The following is a 16,441-nucleotide window of genomic DNA, read 5'->3' on the forward strand; positions in this document are numbered from 1 at the left end:
TAGCTTCAAGTTGGTGGTCATAGGTGTAGATAACAACCTACAATCCTCCATCCAAAATCTTTTCATGATCTCAACTACATACTTGCCTTGCCTTAGGAATATCTCTCCTAGTTGTTACCACACCTCCAATCCCAAAAAGTAATGCATTAAGCTAATGCCCGTCATCTCAAATTTGAAGCAAGGTCCTCCTTGGACATTCTTATGAGCTTCTTCGATTTTGTGAAGAAGAGATTGTCAAACATAGAGGACTAAGATAAGCAGTTCACCCTCAACAAGTACATTTTACAAGTTGGAGTCCACTTCACTCTTGGTGAAGCCCAAACAAAGAAGATACCCATCAATCATGGCATACCATACAAGCGGAGCTTGCTTCAAACCTAAAAGGGCATTCTTCAACTTGCATACATGAGACTCCCTCCCATGCACCTTAAAGCATTGAGGCTGCTCAATATACACCTCTTCCTTAATCACTTCATTGAGGAAGGCAATCTTCACATCCATCTAATGTATCCTTCACTTCATTTTTGAAGCAATAGATATGATCTTATGTTGCAGGAAACGTGGTACGGGTACGAAACGCGGAAACGCGTTTGGTACGGCCGTGAAACACGTTTCCGGCAGTACTGCCACGTTTCCCGAAACGGAAATGTGGCTAGTACGGCCGGAAACGCGTTTCAGGGCCGTGCGACCCACGTTTCCTCATTAACTTGTGTTTTTTAATTTTTTTTTTTTGTTTTTTTAATTTACTTTTAGGGTATGTTAGTGACTTTTGTTGCTTCTAGATGTGTGTCTAAAGTTATAAAAGTGAATTTTTGCCCTAGTGTTGATATGCAGTTCATGGTAATGTAATTTTCTTAAAGTAAAAGTGATATTATCCTTTATTTTTCATTTTCATCCTTTTACTTAAATTTTTAACATTACCATGAAATGACTCAGGATGTTTGAGAGTGGTTTCGCCCTCATTGGATTTCATATGGAGAAAGTAGAATTTTAAATCTCACTCAAAATCCAGCAGACTTATTTGTTTTTCAGGATTGGGGGGATTGCAGTGTTTCCATTGGATTTTATCATGTACTAGGGTATGGAACTTGTATTTAATCAAGAGAACCAAGCCCTCTATGCAGGGGAAACTCCCAATAATCAAGATCATGTAGGGTACTAGGGTATGAAACGTGTATTTAATCAAGAGCACTAAGGTCGTTCGACTATGTAGGAGGAGACTCCCAATACAACAGTGGTCCTTCTAAAGAATGGGATGTGGATGCAGAAAATCCTGATTTGGATCTCTCTCTTGCAGCTTTATAGTCTTTATTGTACTTGCAGCCTCATATATTAATCAAACAAAGAAGATACCCATCAATCATGGCATACCATACAAGCGGAGCTTGCTTCAACCCTAAAAGGGCCTTCTTCAACTTGCATACATGAGACTCCCTCCCATGCACCTTAAAGCATTGAGGCTGCTCAATATACACCTCTTCCTTAATCACTTCATTGAGGAAGGCAATCTTCACATCCATCTAATGTATCCTTCACTTCATTTTTGAAGCAATAGATATGATCACCCTAATAGATGCATATTTGGCAACAAGAGCAAATGTATCCTCATAGTCTACTCCCTCCTTCTAGGAGAACCCTCTTGCCACGAACCTTGCTTTCTACTTCTTGATACTGCCATCAACTGCATGCTTGATCTTGAAGATCCATCGAGAAGTGACCCCAAGATTTCCCTCTGGCTATAATTTTCCACCATGGCATCCCTCTAGACTTGCTCATTTGCAACCTCCTCAAAATTGGAAGGCTCAGACCCATTGATGCTACTCGACAGGGCCGAATAACTAGAAAATTTTGCCTGAAAGAGCTATTAGGTACCTCCACATGCTCCTCAACATCTCTCAAGGTCTTTTTGGCCCACCTTGGCCTCCTCTTGGTAGAGCTCGAAGAAGCCTCTCGCTCCTCCTCCTAATCTATAAGTTGTGTCTTTGTTGCTCGTGCTGTTGGTCCTTGCTCAACCTTAGGGGCCTTTCACTCCTAATCCTCTACCTCTGGTGGCTTCATATCATGAGTCCCCTTAAAGGTCCTGCCTTCCTCGAATTTGACATCCAGACTGATGATGTCTCTCCTTTATCTTTGAATGTAGACCTTGTAGGCCTTTGAGACCTTACTGTAGCCAACAAAAATGGCCTTCTCTGATGAGGGCTTTAGCTTAGTCCTCTTATTTTTAGGAATGTAGACATAAATTGGACTGTCGAAGATGCACATGTCTTAACGTTGGTCTCACTCTTGTAAACATCTCATCAGGATTCTTGTCCTCTAATACTCTGTGAGGACTCCTATTCTGCTAATTAACAATTGTATTGCAGACCTATGCCCATAAAAACATTGACAAGTCTTGATCATAGATCATTTCCTTTACTGCTTCCATGATGGTCTTGTTCTTCCTTTCGACAACCCCATTTTGCTGAGGGTTGGGACACTGTGAGTTCCTTCTTGATCCCTGCCTCCCTGCAAAAATCCTGAAACTCATTGGAGGTATACTTGCCCCCATTATCAGATCTCAGTATCTTAATCTTCTTTTCAATTTGGTTCTCCACAAGAGCTTTGAATTCTTGAAACCAATTAGAGACCTCAAGCTTGGTCTTCATGAAGTAGATCCAAGTTTTCCTAGAATAGTCATCAATGAATGTTGCAAAGTAGCTAGACCCTGTGATTGGTTCCACTGACATAAGACCACATATATCTGAATGCACCAAATCTAGTATCCCCTTGGAGTTGGTCTCACTGTGAGGAAATGCTGTCTTGGCAGGCTTTCCAAGTGCACACCCTTTGCAAACTCCCTTTTGCTCCACATTGATCTCCGGAAAACTTGTAACTATCCTTAGTAATGTAGGAAGAACCATGTAGTGTAGGTGCCCCTTCCTCCTATGACAAAGCTCACCCTGGCTATCACTCTCATGTATGAGAGTCTTCACTGGTTGTCCTCTCAACAAATATTGGTTGTTGTCCCTACTACCAATTACTCGCCTCTCATTAGGATCAGTTCCTTTTGACCCAATAGCTACTTCACCTCCTGTGAAGCTGAGCTCTAGTCCTCTGGCCTCCATGGCCGAAACTGATAGGAGATTCTTTTCCAACCCCAGTACATACATCACTTGGTTCACCCCCATGATACCCCATGAGTCCATTTGAAACTCAATGTTGCCAATGCCCTATATTGCATACTTGGAGTTGTCTCCAAGCTCCACATGTAGGTCTCTAGGCTATTTGGCCATGTTGGTGAAAATATCTTGAGACCCTGTCATGTGACAAGATGCTTCAATGTCCACGAACCACACCCCTCTTGTAATGGTGCCAAAAAGACACGACAACAAGGCAAAGTTCTTCTTGAACTTCTTAGGCAACTCATCCATTTGTGTTGTAGCTGCCATAGATGTCTTTCCCTTGCCCTTCTTCCTTTTTGCGCATTGTCTGGCAAAGTGACGGAACTTTTATGACATGCAAAGCATTTTACTTTGTTCATGTCCTTCTCCTTTTTACTTTGTGAAGATCCTTCTCCACCTTGGTTCCGCTTAGCCTTCCCCTTGCCCTTCTTCGCTTACACAACAGGAGCAAGTTCCTCATCCCCACCACTACTCCTATGTTGTTCACCAGTTATTGGACTCTCCCAAATTTCTTTCTAGATGAGGTCATCCCACAATCAGCTCGAATCAGGAAGCTGTTGTCTAGCAAGGACCCCCTCCACAAATGTGGACCATTGCTTAGCACATCCCTTTAGAGCTACTTTCACTAGCTCCGAATTGCTCATGGCTTCTCCCATAACTGGTAGCTCATCATGAGCCTGGTAGATCCTGGTGAGATATGAGGTTACAGTTTTTGATCTGTTCATCCAGATGTTGTTCAACGTCTCTTGCAGTGCCATTATCCTATTTTGAATTTTACTCCTATAAAGATTGGTTAAGGCTACCCACATCTGACGTGTTGTGTCTGTCCTTGTTATGTGAGGAATTATATGATCACTCACACCATCCAAATAATACCCATTGCTTTCACATCCTTCAGATTATGCTTGATTGCTTGGGAAGGGTTAGAAGGAACCTAGATCTCTGTGTTTGCAAAACCCCACAAATCATTCATTTTCAAAAAATAGTGATCAACTCCTTCCATGGACTAAAATTAGTGACCCCATCCAACTTGTCTTCATATCTCAAGCTCATTGATGCCATTTCACAAATCAACCTTGGCCACAAAACCCTAGTTGCAAAACATAAAAAAAAAAAATTCGTTGTAAAAAAGGAATAACGTGTTGCTATAAAACCTTTGTGATCTCAGATCTCTCCTTCAGAGTTTCTGTAGCTCTGATACGTTGTTAAATTTCCAATACCAGTCCAAATTTATTTGTATGTCAACAATTATTATTCTCCAAAAATTATTAAATAAAATCCTGAATTGTAGTGAAAATAAAATCACTGGTATTTAACTTCTAAAATAAAATATTTGTAGCAGAAAAATAAAATTTGAGAGATCAATCACATCTCAACACACCCATAACAATTTTCCTTTATTAAAATCCTCAAGAAAACTTGGGCCTAGACCGTTAGAAAAAATACACAAAAAAATGCATTGTTGGAATCTGTAACTCGGCTCCCACCGGAAAACTTGCCCTCCAAAAAATCGACCCCCTGAAGAATTCGGTCTTGGAGAAACTTGGCCTCCACCACTAGCAAATTGGCCCTCTCCTTTCCTTCTCGTACGACCCCTGGTCACTAAAGTAAAATTGACCCACTAAATAAATTGATATCTCCACAACTCGACCTCCTCTGTGCTTCAACTACTCAACCTCCTACAAATACTCCTGAAATTTCCTTGGACAATTTGAATCGTATTCTTTACTTGAGGAATCAACTCAATGACATTAAGATGAAAAAAAGTGGGAAATTGTGCAATCATATGTCATGAGGATTTCCCAACGAAGGTTACTTGGAAGCCAGAGTGGAAGCAGGGAGCGACATTTTCAAAAGCTCTTGGTTTGGGAGTGAATTTTTATATAATATATATTTTGATGCATATATGTCAACAAAAGCATGTAGAATGATGAATTAGATATAAGAAACATAAAAACATGGATTACACCATATAACATCAATCATCTAGAAGTTATAATCTTCATCAACTACGTCCACAAGTTACAAGTTCTCATTTATATAGCATGTAAGGGTGAACATAACCAAAATAGCATAGAGTGTAATCCATCTCTGAACTGAAAATACATCAACATTAGGATCTACATGGCCTCTAGCATCCAAAAAAATCGTGCTACAACATATAACTACATATCATCAAAATCATTGCCTATCTTGGGATCTTTGTCATTAATATCACCCTCTAAGCAATTAACATAAGATAGAAAAAATGTAGCATGTCAAGTCAAGATTTTGTTTGAGTGATGAGTACATTTTTAGTAGGGTCATGATAGAGGAGTTTGACAACCAATGTCACTAACATGAAGGTACATAGAGGGCTTGATGCTCTTGATTAAATACGAGTACCATACCCTAGTACATGACAAAATCCAATGGAAACATTGCAATCCCCCTAATCCTGAAAAATTGATAAGTCTCCTGGATTTTGAGTGAGATCTAAAATTCTACTTTCTCCATATGAAATCCAATGAAGTTGGAACCAATCTCAAACATCATGAGTCATTTCATAGTAATTAAAAATTTAAATAAAAGGATGAAAATGAAAGAAAAAAGAGAATGCCACTTTTACTTTAAGAATTCAACATTACCATGAATTGCATATCAATATTAGGGCCATAACTTGAATATTAGGCTGCCCTACTAAAAAAATCTTGTTTCTTTGAAAAAAAATTGCGTTTGGAACATCCTTGTGACAATTTTTTTGTGAAAAAACCAGGGAGTGATTTTTTTTTGCGGGAGCGCGACAAGAGCAAATTTCGGAGATTCACTCCTGCTTAGTGTGCGCTCCGGGAGCAATTCGAAGGGGGGAGCCGCTCCCCCACAACCTTGATCCCAACTAAGGGATCAATTGTAGACTACTAGAGAACCTATATCTAATAGAGAGTTGGTGCTTGTTTTTTTTTTTTTTTTTTTTTTCTGAATTGAGACTAATTCTATTAAGAAAAGAAATATGGTACAAACAAAGCTTGCAAAGAAGCGAAGCTAAGGAGCATGGGAGCCGGAAATGATATGAAATCAACCTCGGTCCCAAAGAGCTAACACGGCATGAGCAAAAGAGAACAGAGAGAACAGAAAAAACGAGCTGGTCTAGGAAGTCTACCCAGCATGGGCTGAATCTTCCAATCTACATTTTTTCCCCTTTTTTTTACTGACTTTGACCCAACCAATTTGATCTGGCTGGACCGGAACTACTTGTAGACAGATCTGAGCTGAAGGAGGAGACTCCTTATCTGAATCAGAAGGCGAAGACTCATGAGTACGTTTCTGCGAGAATAAAGGCGCAGAAGGATCCTTGGCGCAGGCAGAGGGAGAGGCCTCCGGTTGCTCCAAATTCTCCTCTTCCACTTCAATGTCCTCCTCATCAGAGCTAGAGGACTCTATGTCATCCATAGGGGGACTATCACAAGGTTTCCAACTCTTGGATTTGGATTTGCGAGTGAAATTTTTCTTTTTGTTGAGGAACGCTGCACATGAGTTCTGGAGATGCCCCGTTTGATGGCAGTGGCGACATCTGAAGGCTGTATTCTCATAATCCAAAGTTTGCGTCCAATGGAAGTCCCCGACTTTGAGGATGATCTGATCCGGCAGCCCTTTGCTAATGTCTATTTCTGCACAAATTCTGCCGTAGGTGTAGATTCCTTTCTCCCCCCTTGTGGTATCTGTTGCCAGGAAGCGGCCTAGGGTGTTCCCGATTCCTTGAAAGACAGCAAAATGCCAAAGATGCGCAGGGAGATTTGGAAGCCTGACCCAGATAGGGAGCTTTGAGATGACTGCAGTGGAGGGGTCAAAGTCTGGGAACCAGGGGGAGAGGAAAAGTCCCGCTGAACCCCAGAACCAGGGGCCCCCCGTTAAGGCTTTCTTGTAATCTTCATTGAAGGCTAAGGTTACAATAAAGAAGCCTTTCGAGCAGAAGAAGACTTTGCAGTTATTGGTCCAATTAGAATGGATCCACTGGTATAGATCAGCAGTGCGTGGCCAAAGGCCATTAAATCTGCAAATGAGGGCTTTTTCTGCAAATGTCTGGAATTGATCATCCAGAGATGGATGATTGATTTCAATGGCAGGGGTTTCCTCCATTTTGTCCACCAAGAAAGGTTTGGGAGCCTCGGTAGATTGGGTAGATTCCTTGGCCGGCTGTGCATGTACTGCATCTTTGTAGGAGAAGCCCTTGGAAGCAGAGGATTGCCCAACTGCACCTCCCCGAAGTCGGAGTGATAGGATCACTGTGGCATTTCTTTCAATATTATAAAAGGAAAGAGGCATATTGTTGTCAAGCTGCTTACCTACAAAGAGGAGCCGCAGAAGGGAGGAAGGGATCCCCAACCTCTGTTCAAGAATCTTTGAGAGCTGGCGCACTGTAAGAGATGGCTGGACCCCCAGGAGCAGGGTTTTGCCTGTTAGAAGAATTATTTGTATCTGAAAACTCGCTTGCTGGAGATGGACGCCTTCACTAATAAAAGCAGAGATAGCCGAGCCCTGATTTGAGAGAGAGGGCTTCACTCTGAGCTCTGCCCTTTCGAGATTGCCTATGGGTATATTTGGCTCATTCAGCAGCTTGGAAACCAAACTGGCATCGACGCGCTTCTCCACGCCTGAGCTCCCAATAAAATCCCTCTGAACGCTCCTGCCGGTCGTGTGATTTTCGGTTCCTGCCTTCATGTCCGGCGACGCCTGATCATTCTCCCATTTGGCATTTCCGTCCTCTGTCAGAGCCGCGGCAGCAGCCCTAAACTTTCGCAGAGGGGCCATTGTAAAACCATGAGCAGCCTCGAACCATAGCAGGGGCCTGTAATTTTCGGTTTCTGGCTTCATGTCCGGCGACGCCTGATCATTCTCCCATTTGGCATTTCTGTCCTCTGTCAGAGCCGCGGCAGCAGCCCTAAACCTTCGCGGAGGCGCCATTGTAAACCCATGAGCAGCCCCAAACCAGAGCAGGGGCGCCGCTTCCATGCCTGGGATCAATCTTTCACGTCTAGGGTTTTGCAGAGCGAGTTCCATTTTCGCTGCCTTTTTAAAAATAGAGTTGGTGCTTGTTACTCTTCAAGGTCTTTCTTCTATTTGGGAAACCTTCATTACTACTATACGCAACAATGACAAGTTCCCGACATTTGATGAGTTGGTTGGTAAGTGCACTCAAGAAGAAACCGGGATGATTTCCAGAGGGAGAATTCAGAAACATGAAGAAGGAGAGCCCTTTGCCTTTGCTACTCAAGTCAAAAGAAAGAAAGGGGAAGGAAGATCATTTAATTCAAGAAAGCCAACATCCAAAGACTCTCAAAGAAGATTCAAGGACAAAGTTGGGTGTTTCAAGTGCCATAGGTATGGACACTTTGCCAAATATTGTTCGAAAAAGTGTGGCAAAGGCCCAATGAGTTTTTCCTTTCTCAAGGAAAATATGTGGTGAAACTGTTGGAAAGATTTGGAATGGTAGAATGCAAGTCCATGACCACACCAATGGAGATGAACTTCAAGAAGGTGTATGGAGATGCTGTAGGACCTGACTTGGCAAATTCCTTTGAGTATCGACAGTTGATTGGAGCATTGATGTTCCTTGTGAACACCCGTCCAGACATATGTTTTGCAGTTAACACTTTGAGTCAATTCATGATTGAGCCTCTTCATGCACACTGGGTTGCTGCCAAGCATGTGCTGAAATATTTGCATGGGACAATTAATCTTGGTTTGAGATATATTGTCGGAGATGTGAGACTACATGGGTACACTAATGTTGACTAGCTGGAAATGTTATTAACAGGAAGAGCACATCAAGGTGTTGTTTTAGTTTGGGTTTTGCCATGATATCTTGGATGAATAGGAAGCAGAAGTTTGTTGCTTTAAGCACGACTGAAGCAGAGTATATTGTTGCCAAGATGGCTAGTTGCGAGGCAGTTTGGTTGAGGAAGCTCTTTGGAGACTTGTTTGAGCAGGTTTTGGATATGACAATGACATATTGCGACAACATGAGTGGGATTTGATTAGTAGAAAATCTCGTGTTCCACAACAAATCCAAGCATATTGAGATCAAATATCACTTTATTCGAGATATGGTGCAGAGAGGAGCAGTGAGACTCCATCACATTTCAACAGATGAGCAGATAACAAACATTCTTACCAAGGCTTTGCTGAAAGGGAAGTTCTTGGTCTTTAGAGAGCAGCTTGGACTGATGGATGTGACCCTCTTGGGTAAGGGTCTTGGCTGATCGAGGACATTGAGCTATGCTCTTCCCCCCTATTTGAGCTCCCAGGGTGAGGAATTGAGTCGTGAGAGCTCCCGGGGTCGAGTGATCTTTGCGCAATAGGATTTGTGATGTTTGCCACTTATGGCAAGTTGGGCTATCCTGCCTATTGTCACCATAGGGTGTATCAAGGTTATTTGGGAGTGGAAGCGGGAGCGAGGAGTGACATTTTCAAAAGCTCTCGGGTCAGGAGCACATTTTTATATAATATATATATTTTGATGCATATATATCAACAAAAGCATCTAAAATGATGAATTAGATATAAAAGGCATAAAAACATGGATTAAACCATATAACATCAATTATCTAGAAGTTATAATCTTCATCAACAACGTCCACAAGTTACATGTTCTCATTTATATAGCTTGTAAGGGTGTACATAACCAAAATAACATCGAGTGCAATCCATCTTTGAACTGAAAATACATCAACAAATAGACTCTAAATGGCCTTTAGCATCCAAAAAAATCATGCTACAACAAATAGCTACATATCATCAAAATCATTGCCGATCTTGGGATCTTTGTCATTAATATCACCCTCTAAGCAATTAACATAAGAAAAAAATGTAGCATTTAAAGTCAAGATTTTGTTTGAGTGCTGAGTACATTTTTAGTAGTGTCATGATAGAGGAGTTCAACAACCAATGTCACTAACATGAAGGTACATAGGGGGCTTGGTGCTCTTGATTAAATACAAGTCCCATGCCCTAGTACATGACATAATCTAGTGGAAACATTGCAATCCCCCCAATCTTGAAAACTGATAAGTCTGCTGGATTTTGAGTGAGATCTAAAATTCTACTTTCTCCATATGAAATCCAATGAGGTTGGAACCACTCTCAAACATCCCAAGTCATTTCATGGTATGTTAAATTTAAGTAAAAAAATGAAAATGAAAGATAAACGAGAATGTCGCTTTTACTTTAAGAATTGAACATTACCATGAATTGCATATCAATACTAGGAACATAAGCTTGAATATTAGGTTGCCCTACTCAAAAACTCTTGTTTCTTTGATTTTTTTGTTGTTGCATTTGGAACATATTTGTGACAAATTTTTTGTGAAAAAACTAGGGAGCGTTTTTTTTTTTTTGCGGGAGCACGCTCCCGATTCGCTCGCGCTCGGAGCATGCTCCGGGAGCTATTCGAGGGGGGGGGGAGCTGCTCCCCCACAACCTTGGGGTGTATGTGATCCTTGTCATTTATGACAAGTTGGGCTATCCTCCCCTACCATCTGTTTGAGACTTGATAGAGTATACCCCAATATGCTTCGTACCCACAAGCTAGGTTTGTTGGGATTGCCATCCATCTGGGCAATGGTTGAGGAGAGACTTGGGAGTTTGTGATCCTTACCTCTATTAAGTTGGGTATCCTCGCCAAGTGAAAGGATGCAAGTGTTCTACCACTTGATTCTTGAGGGTCAAGGTGGGAAGATAATGGGCAATAGGATTTGTGATCCTTGCCTCATGACAAGTTGGGTTATCTTGCCTATTGTACTTGGATATAGGGTGGTAGCTTGAGGTCACCTACGATGATGATTCTTCTTTAGATTCGAGAATGCTCAACAGATAAGCATAGATTAGCAGAGAAGATATATGACTTGGTTCAGTGATCACGATGACGAGATCTTTGAGATGAGATTCATGATGCAATCAGAAATTTCTCCCTAGCTGAGAGGGAGTGTTAATTTGGCAGCTTAGGGATAAATTCCCTCCTTTGGACAACTTTCCCCATCAAGAAAGACAGCTCCTAGCCCTTGGAAGAATTTAATTTGGTCAAGCAAAAATTTATTTTTTTAAAGTGAAACCCACAAGTACACAAAAGTACAAGTCAGCCTGGGCTAGCTAATTCGACCTCCTAAGAAGCATATAAGTAAACCATTTGTCACATCACTTTGGAGCATCACATCACACATCTCTTCTTCTCTTGTAGGTTCGAATACTTCTGAAATTGTAGGGCTATTCTTCACATGTGCGAAGGAGAGAGAAGGTTTTCTGATTGGCGGAATTCTTCTTCTGTTTTGGACTTTGACCAGCCCTGACTTTTTGATCTTGGAGCTTGGTTTGACTTCATTTGGCTTGGTAAATTCTCTGTTTTGGTAGGCCGAATTCATTGGGCTAAGGACCAACTCTTCTGGGCTGTTTGAACTCTGTTGACTGCAGACTTTGACATCTGTTGACTGCAGGAAAATTTGAATTTTGACCAGAGAGTTTCTCTCCTTTGACCGAGCTTTTTGGGACTGTTTTGACTGATCTTTGACCAGCAAGGCAGGCCAGATATTGGATTGTTGACCGAGCTGATTTGACTGCTGAGGGCATCTTTGACTGCTGTTGACTTTGACCAAAAATTGCAGACTTTGACAATGGATCAGATTTGACTTTTGAGCTCATTCCTTAGATATTGGTTAGTGGATTGTTGGATACGTCAAAGATTTGACTTTGACTCTTTATTGTTGAATTGGAACATTGTATCTCTCTGCTGAACATTTGATGACAATTTAATAGAAGAAGAATTTTGAAAGGGTTTTCCCCCTTGTGGGGTTTTTCCCTGGTCTTTGACCAAATTTTGTGTCTCTTGTTATTGCTCTTGTCCGTCTTCTATTGTGCGTTGGAATTACTGTTCTATCTACAATTGCTTATTGTTATTGGAAGATTGAATTGTTGGATAAATTGATTGCTAATTGAAGAAGAATTGGAATAAGTGATAGTGCTTAGCATAGAACAGTGGAAAATTAACATTATGTAGCCAGTGACCAAAAGGAGTAAAATATGACTAGGACTAAATATGACATTTCTGTTATGTGGGAATTGTGTTGTTCTGGCATGCATCTATTACATGTAATTGTCATCATTATAGTCAACTTATTTGTATAGTGCTCTATCATCATGATTTTTAAGACCATATTCGTTGTAGTGCACAGTGCAAATCTCCTTTTCTATGTGTTTAGTGGGCAGATTTGTTTTATCCAGATGATTTGTTGAATTTTGGTTTGTGTTTTTTAGCAGCAGTGTAAAATGAGATATATTATGTACTGATGCAAATATTTCTGCTTGTAGGGTGTGGTTTGGACACCATCAAAGGTGATTGCTCGTCTGGGTAAAGAAATAAATAACCCGAGTTCATACTGTTACTGGGCATACAAGGTATTGGGGCTTTATTGCCTATTTTGTGATCTCTGACTTCCTCAAGTATCAATAGCATGCATTTCTGAGCCTAATTTTCCTTGCATTGAGTATCTTGAGTTCTATCCTTACTTTTGATATGCTAGTTAGGAGCTAAGTGGGTATGAATTTCATCAAAATCCTTTAAAAACATATCATGGAGTTAATATTAGTGAACTGTAAATGTGGAATGTTATTTGCCAGCAATACTAGATACATTATTATCTGGCCTTTGTGCAAAAGAATTGTAGATTACTTAGATTTGATGAATCAGGGCCATAGAAGTATGCTTCCTAGATGAGTTGGGATCTGGAGTCACTCTGGAAAGGGCAGTTCACTTTGTATTTTCTTCCTTTTCAATTTCATTTTTGGAAGGGAAATGCATCTTATATCATATTATATAATTAATAGGCTTGTACCATTTGTTACATGAAAGCTAAGTTACCAGGAAACGGAAACAGATATGGATCTGGATTTAGATTCTGATAGAGATCCACCAGATTGTTGAAAATCCAAGATGCGGATAAGGTGGGGAACACCACATACAAAAAATACAATAATTTTTTTTTTTTGTTTAAAACATATTCAAAGTTAAAAATCAAAACGATTCATGAATCAAAACATTAGAACTGAAATTATTAGATAACTTATAAATATGAAGACTGAAATCATGATGCATCATGCTTTATACGAAAAGAATAATTGTAAATAAAAAATTGAATATCTCATCAATGATCACTCTATTGATATGATGACATACGGTAGGTCTAACTACATGTCGAAAAATGGTCTACATGCTCATCATTTGAATATTTCAACTCCACATCATGAACAACCTGTTATCTTACTTGAAATTATCCTCAAAATCTAAAAATTCCCGTCTAGTTACAATTGTAAATGGATATTATACATTTGAGAACATGCTATAATCTATGTATCATATCGTTCTAAGAGGACTCTTCATCTAGAGTTGGATGGGATTGATCTAATTAAATTATTTTTGACACAACCATCCTTTGTACGCTATATATGATTATCTATGTATCGTATCAAAGGTTTCATGTTAGCATTATCAAAAATTGAAAATTAAAACTTTGATGTGTTGAACCATTCCTACTGGCATTATCATGTGCTATACAGCCTGTAAGTAATTAATAGCTTACTTATATGACTATACAACCTATAGATTACTAATAAGCAATCTAACTAAAAATCTAAATAGAGTATTTGCTTTTTATGGTTTTAAACAGGTGGCAAATATCCTTAAAAAAATAAAAAATAAACCAAAATCTTTAATGTTATTTGCTTGAGATCCAGCGTGTGAGGGCTAGTTGGCACAAGATCCATTTCAGTAGCATGTGATACGTTTCAGGGTTTGAAGGATCTGTTTACTTGGCAGATCCTACATAGATCTAGGTGGATCCGTATACATATCCATATCTGAAACGTGGATCTGTAGATCCAACATCAAGACCCTGTGGATCCTGTAACACAGGTGAAAGAGCTAATGAGCTGTTGATGTGGACCCCACTCCTAGCATAAACAAAAAGAGCCAACATGTGGGCTTTAGGCCCAAATTGTAGAAAATCCACATCTTTCCGGAAATCACTTAGCTTAGTTGTAATTTGAGCAGAGCACCAAACACAGCATAGAAGGTTAAGATCTCCCCCATAGATCCTTAGTTCATTGTTTAATGTTGCCCTCCACCTACTTTGTTTCAAGGCTCAAACCAAAATCTCTGGATGAATATAGTGGGGTAGTCATAAGTCTCATACAGAATGATCGGGGATTTGGGGAAATAGGCAATGGATGGATTGAAAATTCTTCCGTCCATTCATTCCTTCTAGATAATATTTGGATTGCATTGAGGAAAGTGTTTGATTTGTCAAGTGGGAGCAGGGTTGCGGGGGAGCGCACCCCACCTCTCTCTCCCACTCTCAATTCGTGCTTCGAGCGGGAGTGGCTCCGGAGCGCCTCGGGAGAGTTCTCCCTAAAAAAAAAGCTCCCTGCCTTTTCGGGAGTGTTTATCCTTTTTCACAATTTTTTTTTTGCAGTAATGTTCCAAATGCATTTTTTTTTCAAAGAAACAAATAAGTTTTGAGTGGGGCAGCTTAATGATCAAGCCTATGGCCCTAGTATTGATATGCGATTCATGGTAATGTTTAATTCTTAAAGTTTACTTAAATTTTTATCATTACCATGAAATGACTTAGGATGTTTGAGAGTGGTTCTTACCTCATTGGATTTCATATGGAGAAAGTAGAATTTTAGATTTCATTCAAAATCAGCAGACTTATCAGTTTTTCAGGATTTCAGGATTGGGGGATTGCAATGTTTCCATTGAATTGTGTCATGTATTAGGGTATGGAACTCGTATTTAATTAAGAGCACCAATCCCTCTATGTACCTTGATGTTAGTGACATTGGTTGTCGAACTCCTCTATCACGACCCTCCTAAAAATGTACGCATCAGTCAAACAAAATCTTGACTTGACATGCTATGCTTTTTTAATCTTATGTTTTTTTTTTTGGTTTGGTTTCCTCTCCGTAAAAGAAAATTCATAATTTAAAAGAGAAATTACATGCTGTGGATGCCCGAGGGCATATGCTGTAAACGTGTCTGATTGTCCACTGTCCAAAACAATATATACAATAAAACCCAAAGGGTGTATTGTGTTGGTTCAAAGACCGCAAAAAAAGTTCAAAAATACCCACACGGATGTAGATGTCCATATTAACAATCTGTTATATACATGAGCAAAATTCATATAAAGTTCAAAATCAAGACGCTATTAAATTAGAGGCTGTTGCCCCTCTGTAGTCCCCCATCTATATATGGCCTGTGAAAATATTGATAGATTCCTGCAGGTGTATGTTCGGCGATCATCCACTCTCCTAGAGGACGATGCGTCGCTTCTTTCGATAGCCTGTCAGCAGTTTCATTTCTTTCCCTGTAGATGTGAGAAACAGAAATCTGATCAAAGAATGTTTTGAAAAAAACAATTTCTTCCATAATATTTCTCAAAGAGTAAGCAGAGCAAACAACTGAGTTGTTAAACCAATCAGTCACAATCTTTGAATCTCCATAAATTTGTATATTTCGGCAATGTTTCAGAATGGCAAAGTATAACAGATGGCGTAATGAGATCAATTCAGCATGGTTGTTTGTGCCCGGTCCCAGACCCATACAAATCTGGAAGTAGTGTTCTTCAGATAGGTAGAAACATATGCCACCCCCACAGCCATGTTGTTGGGCAGCACCGTCAAAATAGGCCCAAGGTATTGATTTGTTAATCTGTTCTTGTCGGATGATTCTAGGTCTCTTTTGGCTATCATCATTTGGAAGTTCATCAAAAGCAACACAGATTTGCAGTGGGCGCAGATTCCAGTTGACCGGTTTATCTTCAAAGATATTAGTATTTCGCTTGAGCCATATGTACCAACAAACAAGTAGTGGGAGGTTTCTAGTTTTCTCCACAGCCGAGGTATTCCACTAGACGTCCCAAGCCGTTATAATATCGGCCCCCTGCCAGTTCATAGTTATGTTTAGAGATTGAAGAACTTGTGACCAAATGCTCCTGGTGGTCGGACAAGTGAGGAAAAGATGCTGGGTCGATTCTTCTTCTTGGAGACATAGGACACACCTGGTAGGACCCAAAAAAGCCCTCCTTTTCAGATAGGATCCAGTGGGGATCTTATTTTCTAATATGTTCCACATCAACAGTCTGGTATGCAAAGGAGCTTTTAACTTCCATAAGGTGACCCACTAGCCCCTTAAGACCTCCGGTTTTATATCTGCAATGATTATGTCATAGCCTTGTTTAGATGAGTATTGTCCA

At 40.2% G+C, this 16,441-nt stretch overlaps 1 protein-coding gene across 1 annotated transcript in view; it reads left to right on the forward strand.

Annotated features, from left to right (window-relative positions):
* Positions 1–16,441, forward strand: part of LOC149250294 (deoxyhypusine synthase-like) — a 60,029-nt gene that overhangs the window by 24,548 nt on the left and 19,040 nt on the right. The window contains exon 4 of the mRNA XM_089459010.1: positions 12,498–12,584. Coding sequence (XP_089315136.1) covers positions 12,498–12,584 — 87 coding nt within the window. The remainder of the gene's footprint in view (positions 1–12,497; positions 12,585–16,441) is intronic.

This window comes from Pinus tabuliformis, chromosome 7 (assembly GCF_031772625.1).
Source record: "Pinus tabuliformis cultivar Carrire ecotype Pingquan chromosome 7, CPIR1, whole genome shotgun sequence".
Lineage (NCBI taxonomy): Eukaryota > Viridiplantae > Streptophyta > Pinopsida > Pinales > Pinaceae > Pinus > Pinus tabuliformis.